General features: G+C 41.8%; 1 protein-coding gene across 7 annotated transcripts in view; it reads left to right on the forward strand.

The window, feature by feature from the left end:
- Window positions 1-13,502, forward strand: part of LOC115016553 (probable E3 ubiquitin-protein ligase HERC1) — a 41,225-nt gene that overhangs the window by 10,449 nt on the left and 17,274 nt on the right. For 5 of the 7 annotated variants that reach the window (XM_029444359.1, XM_029444360.1, XM_029444361.1 and 2 more), the window contains 27 exons: window positions 231-455; window positions 616-768; window positions 877-1,009; window positions 1,556-1,759; window positions 1,946-2,179; window positions 2,583-2,756; window positions 2,959-3,073; window positions 3,173-3,290; window positions 3,381-3,579; window positions 3,857-4,148; window positions 4,230-4,278; window positions 4,355-4,400; window positions 5,148-5,389; window positions 5,585-5,782; window positions 5,967-6,087; window positions 6,199-6,439; window positions 6,523-6,689; window positions 6,804-6,953; window positions 7,057-7,154; window positions 7,285-7,380; window positions 8,751-8,918; window positions 9,041-9,280; window positions 9,378-9,461; window positions 9,643-9,868; window positions 10,826-11,120; window positions 11,461-12,173; window positions 12,777-12,990. In XM_029444359.1, the coding sequence (XP_029300219.1) occupies window positions 231-455; window positions 616-768; window positions 877-1,009; window positions 1,556-1,759; window positions 1,946-2,179; window positions 2,583-2,756; window positions 2,959-3,073; window positions 3,173-3,290; window positions 3,381-3,579; window positions 3,857-4,148; window positions 4,230-4,278; window positions 4,355-4,400; window positions 5,148-5,389; window positions 5,585-5,782; window positions 5,967-6,087; window positions 6,199-6,439; window positions 6,523-6,689; window positions 6,804-6,953; window positions 7,057-7,154; window positions 7,285-7,380; window positions 8,751-8,918; window positions 9,041-9,280; window positions 9,378-9,461; window positions 9,643-9,868; window positions 10,826-11,120; window positions 11,461-12,173; window positions 12,777-12,990 (5,195 nt within the window). The remainder of the gene's footprint in view (window positions 1-230; window positions 456-615; window positions 769-876; window positions 1,010-1,555; window positions 1,760-1,945; window positions 2,180-2,582; window positions 2,757-2,958; window positions 3,074-3,172; window positions 3,291-3,380; window positions 3,580-3,856; window positions 4,149-4,229; window positions 4,279-4,354; window positions 4,401-5,147; window positions 5,390-5,584; window positions 5,783-5,966; window positions 6,088-6,198; window positions 6,440-6,522; window positions 6,690-6,803; window positions 6,954-7,056; window positions 7,155-7,284; window positions 7,381-8,750; window positions 8,919-9,040; window positions 9,281-9,377; window positions 9,462-9,642; window positions 9,869-10,825; window positions 11,121-11,460; window positions 12,174-12,776; window positions 12,991-13,502) is intronic. The other 2 variants (XM_029444363.1, XM_029444365.1) reach the window with 2 other exon arrangements.

The raw sequence follows: 13,502 nt of genomic DNA on the forward strand, positions 1-13,502 counted from the left end.
GAATGTGTTTTTATAGACGATGTTGGTGTAAATACAGGAGACAATTACATATTAACTGCTTAAAGCTCGGAAACAGCGTGTTCGTCCAAATCCCAGCACGAACTTGGAGCGTTGCTAGGCAATATGTGTTGAAGACTGCTTGAATGTTGTAAAAAGAAAAATGTTATTTGTAACTTCACATTTAAACGATGAAATACTTACAATTCTTCTTTCCTCTGTGTCTTCCAAAGCGCCTGCAGTTAGACATGGTCCTCAGCAGCCTTCAGGATCAGAGCCATGTAGCTTCTCTACTAGGTTACAGCAATTTTGGGGAGGTGACAGCGCTGGGACCCCCTCTGACACCCGCCATGTCGGTCCGGCCGCCCTCCTCATCCAGCTCTATTGATTCCTACGACCCTCTGCACTTAGCAGAGGTGCTGCTCAGAACCCTGCTCCTCAGTATAGGCTTCTACACGGTATGGACTCTGTGTGTGTGTGACTTTGTGTCTCGTGTGTGTGTGTGTGTGTGTGTGTGTGTGTGTGTGTAGTGCATTGTTTCCTTCACATTGTTACTGTTGAATTCAAATTGATGTTCCTAATCCTCCACAAGCTTTATGTGTTTGTGTGTTCGTGCAGGAGCGGGCGTTTGGGGAATTGGAGAAAAACAGTGACAAGCAGCTATGGAGTGATGGCCAGGGACAGACTGACCCTCCCTGTCACTTCCACCAGCTGCTGTCCGGACTTCACAAACACCTGCTGGGCCATTGCTACATCCATTCAAGCCCTGAGGTATATATTATACTTATATTCACATGTGTTTGAACTGAATATTTTACCCAGAGCTCCGCAGTCATATAGTTTTTTATTTACGCTTGCGATGATTCCGCTGTTCTGTAGGATGACAGCAGTGTAACGCTGCTTCGTGAGCATCTCTACCTGCTGCTGCCCTGTGCCGCTGAGACACTCAGGAGATCCACCAAACTGTTGAAGGAGAGTTCCCTGGATAAACAAATAATCAAGAAGCTGCACGGTAAAAATAAACTAGCTACTCTACTGTCCCACATATGTTTTGTTTCTATCTATGTCTTGTTTTATTCTTCTTTAATAACCAGTTTAAAACATTTATACAGCAAATATCTAAGCATATACTGCATGTATAGGGTTAGGGTGCTTTATACCAAACACAGCGTCGGGTATAATTATGTGTCTTTACTTATTTAATCATAAACTTTAATGGTAAAGCACCTTTACATTAGGGGGGGAAATAAAAACACACTTGATAAAATAAGATAAAAAATAGGATGAAATAGAATACATCGAAAGCACAACATTAGACGGGAAATAATTATTATATGGAATAATAATAATAATAATAATAATAATAAGATCAGTAAATATATTTGCTGCATGCACATCAATAAACACAGCAGCAACACGTCTCTCATCTCTTCTACTCTGTTCAGGTCCTTCGATGTTTAGAGCAGTTTGCTTCTACATGTCTGCTGTCTAACATTATTTCTCACTTATTTTTATCAGTCCCTCTAATCGCCCTCTCTCATCTCAACCCTTGTCCCAGTGGTGTTGTACAACTCAGTGGCTGGCAGCCTCCTGTGCCAAGTAATGTACTCCTTGCTGCTGCTGCCCCTCGGCACAGTCCAACCCCTCCTGAGCCATTTACTGGCCCTGTTGGAACAACTCAATGATTTCAACAGGTTCATACCAGAGACGAGCCTCCTGGAGGAACAAGAGCTGGGCATGGAGGCTCAGAAAACATGTTTGGGTCAGTGGAAGTTTGATGCACCTGCTCGACCCCTAGATTTATCCCTGATTATTGTTGTTATTAAAGCAGTTGTCACGGGTATAGTTTATTTTATTTTTTTAAAGGATACCACATTTCTACCGTTAGGATTCTTCTTACGGTTTAAAATATAGACACTTTTAATGACAGGGGATCTTCCCTTTACAGATAAAATTGAAGAAAGCACATGCCTTGGACAGCAGCAGCAGCAGCAGCAGCAGGACGAGGAGAGCAAGTGGGTTTGGCTGTTGGATCTGGAGCGGTCTGTGGCGTTGGCAGTCGGCCGTTGCCTCGGTGGTATGCTGCAAGGCCCGCCGCCCTCTCTTCAGGAGAAAATGTCAGAGTTCTGGCTATCAAATGTCCTGCTCAGGAACGGGCTTGAGATGGACTTTGAACAGCTGGGTAGGAAAACAAACTTACATTCTCTCCATGCTTTCATATGAGCCAATGTTTTGGCACATAAAGACCGTCTGCACGAAACGTTCGTCCCGAGATTAATGTTGCACCAACGTGTCCTCATACTGTTGGAACCACTAATGATAAAACCACATTCTTTGGCAAGGAGACTACTTATGAGCAAAGAGTAATGTTTCTGATTTGTGGTGTTGTTTCATTAGGCAGTTGACAGTAGAGAGAGACAAGAAACATGGGGGCAGAGTGAAGGGGATGACAAACAATGAAGTTACCTGGTTGCATGAAGGGCATCTTTAACTGAATGCCCAATTCTATTATGCAAAATGAGGAAATAAACTTAGTTTTCACTGATGCACTCATCCTACGTCCAATGTGATGCTTCGTCCTGTAGATTCCAGCATGGCATGGCTGACTGAGGTGGTTCTGTTGGGCAGTAGCGATGCCAGGCTGGCCGAGCTCAGTCTGAACGAGGAAACCAGGACTTTACTGGAACTGGCGCTGGGATCCTCCAGAGGACCTGCAGGTGGCATGTGGCAGAATATGGAGCAGTATGCTCACAGCAAAGGTACTTGATCGTGTATGAGTACATCCCCTTTGTGTCTGAAAGTGTGTCGTAAGTAAATGTCCAGGTGGAAATGGACAAACTATCTTGTCTAGAAGAGAACTCATGAGTATTATATATCTGTATTGATGTAATTGCTGCACAATACATCCTTTTTTTGTGACTTTGTTGTAATTGAGCCGCGTTGTTTTTGCTGTGAGAGCAGAATGGGAGAGTGGAGGTTCTTCCGCCGATTGTTTGCTGCAGACTGTCTGTCGCTGCAGTCTGGCCGCTCTGCTGAAGCACACTGGACTGCAGAAAGAGGCCTGTTGGCAGGACAGGTCAGTAACACAATTTAATATTGCCTGGAGTAATTGTGCAAAATCCATACAGCAATGCAGAACAATGCTAACTATCTTTATCCACTTACCTTGAGACAGATATGAGTCCTGTGAGATGCTGTTGAACGTCTATGAAACGGTTTATAAAATCAGAAGCACTCTGTTGGCCTATAAAAACTCTCCAAGGATGACACAGGTGCAGACTGCTGTCAAACAGGTACCCTTACTAAAAATGACTCCACTTAATGTCACAACCAAATATTATATAATCATATACACATTTTCAAACACATTTCTTGTATTGCAGACTCAATCTCCCCAAAGTCCTGATGCAGACCGGCAAGAGCCAGGCGTCTCAGTGGAGCAAGTGGGGAAGGATCATGAGCAGCAGTCAGGAGGTCACTGCAGCCGTGAGGTGCAGGTTCCCCCTCCCCCCACAGCAAACCACAACCAGGAAGAGGTTGCAGAGGAGGACACATTTGGAAACAGTCGTATGTACCTGTCAGGTTAGAAAGGCGTATCTCTATTTCTCCAGTAATGTTAGAAATGGAGCTGCAATTAATTTAATTTTCATTTTTGACGCCAACAAGCAGAATATTTAGTTAGATAAAAACATTGTTCTACATTTTGGAAATGATTGCGTCGATCATTTTTCAATAAATGTTGATTTTTGGACTTTACGACGCGCGGGAGTTATTGGAAATGTTTGAATCGCGGGAGCCACCACTGGAATCTAATTGGACAGATAATGTAGCCTAATCATTATCCTTCCTGTCCCTGCAGAAGTACTAGAATCATTCATGGCCACCCGGGAAGCCATGCAAGTACAGCAGAACGTGACCGTGTACGAATCCTTTGGCACTTCCACCCTCCCCAGCAGCATGGAGAGCCCAGTCAGCCCAGAGAGGGATCTGGATCCCAAGCAGCAGTGGGAGAAGCAGAGGGAATCTGAGGAAAGCTTGGGTTTCCCTGACGCCTGCCATCTGGTAGTGTCCCGCTGTCTCTTCCTCCTGCTCGGGGTCAGGCCTGCTTGTGTGGAACCTAACGACAGGGAGCCTACGAACCCTGCAGCGAGGTAGAGTTTCTGTTAGGCAGCGTGTGTTTTGTTGTGTGTTTCTGTGAGTTGCTTCTGCACTAACTGTCCCCATCGTTTTAGGAAATCAACAGCAGAACTCCTAATGATGGCTGCTGATGGCCGAAAACAGGTGGGTCTTGTGCTCTACCCACATTTGGCTCCACACCCCTTTATCAGTGCTAATGTATTGTCTTTGTCTTACATAGTCTGAGCAATCCAAAAACTCTTTGGGATCTTCCAAGAATAAGATGGGTAGGTGGAATATGTTTACTCCAATGCATTTATTTAAAAGATAAGTTGTACCCTACAGTCATGTAGTAAAGGAATCATTTCGCAGAAAATAAGATGAAAAGATGAATATATTTTATTAGTTTATTTGCTTATTTGAACTATTTTATGTTTCGATTCTCATTTCTTGTGTGATCTTCTTTTTCTTTTTTATACATATATTATTAGCGTTGTTTGAAGGAGATTTTTATTGCCAACATCTGCTCTCTATACCTGTAGACAAATGTTGTGCATATGATTAATAAAATAACTTAAATTTGAACAATACCAGTCTGATATGTGTCCGCTGCAACCTGTTAGCTTAGCTTCTCATAAGGACTGGAAACAGGGAGCAACAGCTGCTGGGCTTGCTGTAACTCGGCAAGAATAAACACATACTTTTAATAATGTTTAATCCTAATTTGCATACTCTAAATGTTGGAATTTCCGTATCGTATAATGATGTTAGAGTTGCCTCTTTGGGTCAGCAAAGACTGTTGCACGTCAAGTCTGCATTATTTCCAGGAGAACATACTGTAATAACAGAAAGACTGCATATGAATAAACGTTTTAAAGGGAGTTTCTAAATGTCTTGCTCTGAGCACGACTTGTGTAGATGTTCATTTGATTGATACTCTGAATGATAAACTCTGTATGAGGTGTTGAGAGAGAGAGAGAGAGAGAGAGAGAGTACAATACTAACCTTTTATTCTTCTGCTCTTTCTGTTCCAGGCTTACCTCTGTGTACTCTGGGCGTCATGAAAGATGCTTGGGATCGCCTGCGCCAGTGTATCAGCCCGACCACCTCGACCCACTACGGCAGCAACACTTTGCCCATTCTTAACCAGGTGTTCCACTTCGTCTGTGGAAGCCTGTCATCCTCCTCACCAACATTGCCGGGTGGACAGACTTGTAGTCAGGCCGATCCGAAGGCCATTACTTTCGCTATACTGCAGCAGCAACAGAGGGCGGAGGTAACCAGGTTTCATCTCCGTCACATATTTTACAAGCGCACAGTTAATTAAGAACCCTTAACACCTGCAGCTGTTTGTTCAGTTCATTCACTTCATCATGTTTTTGCTTTTATCATTAATGTAAAGGTAAAATCACATAGACTCAAGTATTTGTGAATACTAAAGGGATTTACTCTTACCCTTTGTTGTGATCAGTTGCGTCTGGAGGCCTTGTGTCAGATGGCGTCCTTCCTGTCTAAGATGGAGGAGAAGAGCGGCGGGTTCCCCGTCTCCCCTCAGTTTCCTGCATTGTTGCCGTCTGTGCAGCTTCAGTTCCTCTCTGGATGCTTCGCTCTGGGAACACAAATCATCGGCGCTCACTCCGGAGCTAATTATGAGATGCAGCATTACATGGTACATCTAGTAATCACGCTCACAATGTTTGTCTAGGTGTTTATGAAAGCTGGAAAGAATTAATGAATATTTAATTCAAGCCAGATGGAGCGAGGAAAGTCACTAAATAGTGTATTCATTTGACAATGTTTGTTCTACATTTACATTTTGTTGTATACATAACGCTCTCTTTTTCTGAATCCAGTCTGGGACACGTTCAGCTTCTCTGGATACGCAAAGAGAGCTCCAATCTGCAGCCCACACCTTCTACCAGCAGGTGGTGCGCGTCCTCAAACAGAGGGTGCTGTTGGAAAGAGACCACCCAGGTTGGTTCACATGCAGTTTAAACACATTAAAACACTCGTACTACTCCCTGTCGCAGCACTTCATTATCATATTTTCAATGCAGTTGAAATTTTGTTTACAATCATACCCAGGTTCCTGCCAGCACCTTCTCCTCGCCACAATGTTTGCACTGAATTTCTGCTACCAACCAGTGGACCTTGTGCTGGTCATCAAATGTGGCATCCTGGAAATCCTTTCCATGCTGACCAACAACAGCTGTGCACTGATGAACCAAGGCTGGTTTGCAGCCTCTAAATCTGGATCCATGGTGCTGCACGGGGCCGTCAGACTGGCCTGCGCCCGCCTGCTTCAGATTCTGACTGTGGCTGCGAGGTGAGAACTATTTGATTTAATTAAAACAAATTAAAATAAGCTTTTATTTTTTTTTGCTTAACTAATTGTCCTGTGCCTCTCAGCTCCTGTGAGGATTCACTGCCTATGGATGTATCCCAGGCTCTAATGGAAGTGATGTGTGAGCAGCTCCAAAATATGCTGTGCACTTTCCACCAGCAGCAGACGGCCGAGAGAGGAACGGCCGAGAGATCGGAGCTGGACTCTGTCAGCAAGAGCGCAAATCTAAATGGTGTTTAGCTATATTAAATATCACTCAGATATATAAACACAAGAGCATAATGAAATATATTCTTTTAAAGTACAGTTGCCTTTTGTTAAACCTTTTCTGTTTGTGTTGTTTCAGGAGTGGAAAGCAGCAAAGTGGTTGAATCTCAGCTGGCAGACTTCCTGGTGTTTCTGCGACGCGTGCTGTCATTAAGAGTAATGAAAAGACTTTCTACTTTCGTCAAATGGATTGAGCCACTCATGATCATTATTTCACACAAGTGCTCAGGTAAGACCATTTTAAATAATAATAATAATAATAATAATAATAAGACAAGAAAAGTTGACCTTTTGGTTTTATTCTGCGTTTACCTCCACCCTCATCTTTTCAGGATCTCCGAGCTTCCAGAACCTTCGCACTAAGCTTTTGGCCTTCCATGTTTTAGAAAGACTGTTACCTGCTTGTTCTGATCCTGTTCAAATGCAACAGGTATGATGCAAACATGTGAATGCAACATGCAAGTGAAGTAGCTCACTCATGCAATATTCAACACATTGTAAATGTGATAATTCAGGCGTTTATTCCTCAAATGTTGTTCCTTCTCTCTGTTTTCTTGTAGATCGTTAAACAACTCTTTCAGCTGATGTCTGTTTATATGTGGAAGGAACCATTAGCTGAGAAGAACCGCGAGGAGACGGCTGAAAAGGACAAGGGGGTAACACAGCAGTATATCATAATTGTGGAAAAGGGCTTCCAGAGTCTTTCAATAATAGCACTGTGCACGTTAAAGGTGCATGCACTTGTTACTGTACCTCTTACTATATAATTCTGCTATACAAGTGGAATCATGTAAAACAAATTGACCTTGCAGTTAAACGGCACATCCTGCCTAATGATCTACATACACATAAGAGTTTATTAACATCTTGCAAAACCTTTCAACTTAAGTTGAACTTAGTTTCTCTTTACTTGATCGGCAGAACTTATTGCAAACTTTATTCAAACGACTTGCTCGCATAAGCTTTGTGTTCACTACATAAAACACATCGTAGCTTATTTACAATCCGATCAAAAATGTTTCTAAATAACCAGCCGATCACCATCCTCATAACAATACTAGAAAAAGGTGTATTTTTTGATAGTTGTGAATGAATGTAGTATTCAAGACTGAGAAAATGTTATGCTTAGGAAGAAGAAAAATAACAACAAATTTAATTAGTGTCAAATTACAAAGAGCATGACTATAAAACATAACCAAACTGTATAATATGATAATTATTATTTCTGTTTCTAATCCCTTAGTAAAAATGTCAGTCAGTTGGTTATATTATTATTATTATTATTATCATCATTATTATTATTATTATTATTATTATTATTATTATTATTATTATTATTATTATTATTATCATTATTATTATTATTATTATTATTATTTTTATCATTATTATTATTATCATTATCATTATTATTATTATTATTATTATTATTATCATCATTATTATTATTATAATTATTATAATTATTATTATCATTATCATTATTATCATTATCATTATCATTATCATTATTATTATTATCATCATTATTATTATTATCATTATTATTATTATTATTATTATTATTATCATTATTATTATCATTATTATTATTATTATTATTATCATTATCATTATTATTATTATCATTATCATTATTATTATTATCATTATTATTATTATTATCATTATTATTATTATTATTATTATTATTATCATTATCATTATTATTATCATCATTATTATTGTTATTATTAATATCATATTATTATTATTATTATTATTATTCATAATTATTTTTATAAATCTGTGACCATTTCCATTTTTCTTCCATTTTCTTTTATATTTTTTAATGAATTATGTGTCGAGTGAAGCACTTAATGTATTTTACAGTTGTCTGCAAAGTGGCGTCGTGTCATTTTGTTGTATCACTTAGTGTTTATATTTCTCTTCACATTTATCCACTGCTGTTGCACATTCCAACTATAAGTCATTTGCATATTTAGTTAATAAGTAAACGGCTCTTTTTCCAACTCATGTTTCGCAGAATCCTGGCAGCTATGACGAATGTATTCCCATTGGAGATTTTTCCTTTGACCCACACAAGCTAATCTGCTGTTCTTTGGAGAGTGGGAACATCCTCTCTCATGGTTCAGGAGGGAAAGGTTACGGCCTGGCAACCACTGCCATCACATCTGGCTATTTCATTTGGAAGGTAAGAACCAGTGTCTACATGAGAAAAACTTTCTTTCTTTGTTATTCCGCAGATTTGAACACAGAGAATGTCCTGAGAGAACATGTTTAATAACCTGATGTATACCAATCTCCTCTCATCAGTTCTACATCACCAAAGAGAACAGAGGCAACGAGGGCACGTGTATTGGCGTTTCCCGCTGGCCAGTCAGAGATCACAACCACCACACTACGACTGACATGTGGCTGTATCGGGCCTATAGTGGCAACCTGTACCATGGAGGGGAACTGGTGCGCACGCTTCCTTCCTTCACCCAGGGTGACACCATCACCTGCTTCCTGGACATGGAAGCTCACACCATCTCATTTGCTAAGAATGACAAGGTGTGACTCAATATTCACAATCAATATTTAAGGTGCTTTTAGTCTTGGGCTGTTGTTTTTAATCTGTAATCTCTGCGTGTGTGTGTTTTTCTGCTAGGACCCAAAGTTGGCATTTGAAGGTGTGGTTGCCTCTGAACTGTACCCCTGTGTGTTGTTCTACAGCAGTAATCCTGGAGAGAAGGTACTTGATATACTAATATCTTTATCTCTTCAATATCTTTGGCCACAGTCAATGAAAAACTAATTTTAGAACTAGAACTTAAGTCAAAGACAAGACGGCTACACATACAGTGAAATGACAATTAACAATAGGTTTATCTTTTGCTTTGTAATGTGTAAAAGCCTTTGTGTATTTCTCTCAGGTGACCCTGCGTGACCTCCAGATGCGAGGCATGCCCAGTAATCTACTTCCCGGGGAGCCTCTCTGCAGCCCTCGGTCCACGGTGTTGCTGGAGTCAACGGTGCAGCTCCTCCGTAGGCTCCATCAGTGTGACCAGTGGGCCTCGCACATCAACCAGTACATCCACACTCACCTGGAGCTCATTGGTCCCCTGCTGAAAGACGACGAGTTGGGAAGCTTCACTCCAGGTCAGACGCACGTTTAGCCTGTAACACTTTGCACAGGAGACCATTTATTAAAACAAGTTACCAATAGGATCAATGATGTCTCTCATTAGCTTTTGAATTTTGATTATTTTACTGTCTTGAACCTGCATTAGAAGTTTTCTTTTTTATATACGTTTTATTTGGGGGGGCATTTAATGCCTTCCATTAGACAGCCACAGTGGACTGATGACAGGAAGCGAGGGAGAGAGGATTGTTCCTGGCCTGATTCGTCATGGTCTTAACTTCCAAGAGCTTTGTTTGACATAATTGTACCCGTGAGAGAGCAGATACCTGACCTGCTCACTAATCCGCATCAGTATTCTGATACTACTAACGCTAAATCAAGAGTTGCTGTCCGTGCAGTTTGCACTTTAGCACTTTGGTGCTTTGGGTTACTCAGTCGTGCAGCCACCCTCATTGTTTACCTACATATCTCATGCTCTGCTTATTCAGGGCTCACAGTATAAACCTACCAAACTAATACGCAAATGTATTATTAAGATACTGACGGGCGGTAATCACCCTACATCCGCCTTCACCAGGCTTGAAAGAACTTCCTTGTCGGTTGGATTTGTGTAATACTACCCCCCTTAAGACTTTGACAGGCCTCTCCATCACAGTACAGTTCCCTCTCTTGAGGTACTCAGTTTAATTTTCTCTTTGACCAAATTAGCTTTAACATTATCTTTCAATTCTGTGAAACTAAAATGAAGTTAGCAATGCCTGTCAATCACGATCCAGCTACGGTGGAACAAGGAACGAGTGTTAAGGAAAGATGGATGAAAACCGGCTGTGTTTGATTTGGTACATCTGTGGCACGGAGTACCCAGCATTTGAAATTCAATACTAAAAGGCAACGGTTGAAGTTTATGAAATGTATTATCCCTATGAAGCGTATCTTTTTACATATTACTCTATTCTTCTCACATTCTCTTACAGGCCTCAGTCCCCCACTCTTTGATAAGGAGGAGAGTGAAAGAGACCGAGACGTTGCTGGAGACGACGCGGGGGAGTTGTCGGCACATTGTCGGTCCCTGTCGGAGGCAAAGCTGGCCGCTCTTTGCACCGAGGTGTGGCCGGTGCTGGCCCTGATCGGAGGAGTGGACAGCGGACTGCGGGCTGGAGGTCTGTGCCTGCACAAGCCCAGTGGGCGCAGAGCCATTCTGCTTGGAGTCCTGAAAGAAGGAAGCTCCTCGGCCAAGCTTCAGTGGGAGGAGGCAGACCTGTCTGTCAGGTATTAAACATATATGTATTCATATGCTCACTTATTCATCATATGTCTTTCATATGTTTCCTAAATGATGATTCTCATCAACTTCCATTAAACAATTCTTATATTTTTCCTGTCTTGGTCCTTTCAGCATGTTTCTTACTGTATGATTGTTCTGTTGGTGTTCATGTGTCTTCCTCTGTGATCTGTCTAACATCTTTATTTTCATCATTTACCCCCCTGATCTTACTTTCTTCTGCCTTCTTCCTCCTCATTCTTTAAATCCATTAACCCCTGTTGAATCCGTCCCGGTGTCACTCCATGCTGTATCTGTGGGTTCTTCCCATCCTTCCCAATAACTAAGCTCCATGAATTCTTGGTCACCCAGCGACACGCCGATCACCTCACTGGAACCCTGCAACATATCCTGCTGCGATGTCGCCCCGCTCGGAGGCCTCAAACCGAAGGTGTTGCTCGACCTGATTTATTTGATGGGGCTGCTGGAGGAGCAGGGATGGGTGGGGACTCATCCGGCCTCCAACCCCAAAAGGAAATACTCTGAGGAGAACACGAAAGACAGTGAGATGCAGTGCAGTGTCGAGACGGATCCCTTCCCATCATCGTCCTCAACCAAAGATGCCACAAAGACCGTTGACCATCAGGAGTTGGCCCAACCTCCCCAAACATCCCAAAGCTCCAAAGTGGATATCTTTGCACATGAACTGAGAGCCATTAGAGTCTCATACCTTCTCATTGGAGCTTTGAAATCCCTGACTGTCATTTTTAGTTGTGAGAAGCTTTCCGATTTGCTCCTAGTGCCTAAACATGACCCTCCCAACTCCTCCAAGAGTCCCCTTTCGAGCCCAAACCCCGACCAGGCCAAGGCCAGCAGCAAACAGTGGGATGAGAGTGCTGAGCTGAGATCGGTGCTGCAGTATGTGGTGCAGAGCATGGTGAAGTGGGCGGTCCGGCCCTGCCCCATCAAACAGAGCGTGTCTCTTGTCGACCTGGAAAGGGCTCAGGTCATGATCTACAAAGGAGCTCTTAGCAGACTGCACGAGGACAAAGAACACAAAGGTATCTAGATGTATGGATTAGATTGAAGATACTCTGGCAGTTATTTCAGTTGGTTATGACACGGAGGCCTTGCTTCACCGTGCATATTTAATCGTGCGGCCTTTGCAATGAAAGGAATTGGTTAGTGGTTAGAATTAGGGCTCCAATTGTTCATCTTGATAAGAATGTGATAAAAAAGAATTGCCATCTAAATTTGCCAGAGCCTAAGGTGACAACTTCAACTGTCTAATTTTGTCCGAGGCACAGTAGATAACTCAAAAATATATTCAGTTTACAATAATGTGAAGCAAAAGCACCAGATTCTTACATCGGAGAAGCTGGAACAGTGAACTGTCAATCATTGCAGCTCTAGTTGATGTGTATAAAGCATTATTAACACAGCTTTAAAATGAAAATGTTGACACATTGATAATACTGGCACCTTGACGTGCACTTTGCTCATGCAGACTTGGGACCTGAGGTAGGACTGATATACTTCAAAACTGCTTTTTTTATGTATTCAAGGTTAAAAAAATAATTATATATATATATATATATATATATAGTATAATAATAATAAGTATGTTATGTGATCTGACCTTCCTCTCCTCCTTGTCCTTGCAGAATCTGGCCACCACTCGTCCTCGCAGCCCATTTCCAAGTCCTCCAGCTCGGTGTCCTTGTACAGTGCGGGCTCTGAAGGCACTGCCATCTTCGGCCAATCAAACCGAGCCTCCGCCTCATCCTCGAACACTGACTTGGCATCTTCTCTGCCAGCAAACCTGCAGACAGATGGCCTTGATAATTTCAACCCTTTCTTCCCCATCAGCCTCCTCCAGTGAGTGTATATATATATATATATATATATATAAAATCATGAATGATTTTCATTTGATTGAACTGTTTGAGTAATTCACACTAAATGCTTAGTCCAGAGCAGCGCTGTCTCAGAACACACAAACACAACACACTTGAGTTATGAGTAATTCTCACGTTGTTACTGATTGCTACAGACCTGTATCTTTTGGCAGCAGCAGCTTTTCTGAAATGGGAGAGTTAGGATGTATATAAAAAAGAAAAAGGAGAGTGAGGATTCTGCCTGTAACTATCTTTAACGTCAGCTGCAGCTCTGCCTGCCTTGTTCTCCTGACCCAGCCAGCTGACCATAGTGTCAAGTGTCAATCCTGCTTTCAAGGGGCAAATAAACAAACGGCCTCATCGGTGTATAGTCCAGCGGGAAAGAACGTCAAAGCGAAGAATAGTACAGAGCTCTTTGCCAAAGACTCTCACAGTACACATCACATATCGTACCACCTTCTCCGAATGTGACATGACACCACGACAACAAGT

The sequence above is a fragment of the Cottoperca gobio genome, chromosome 12 (assembly GCF_900634415.1).
Source record: "Cottoperca gobio chromosome 12, fCotGob3.1, whole genome shotgun sequence".
NCBI lineage: Eukaryota > Metazoa > Chordata > Actinopteri > Perciformes > Bovichtidae > Cottoperca > Cottoperca gobio.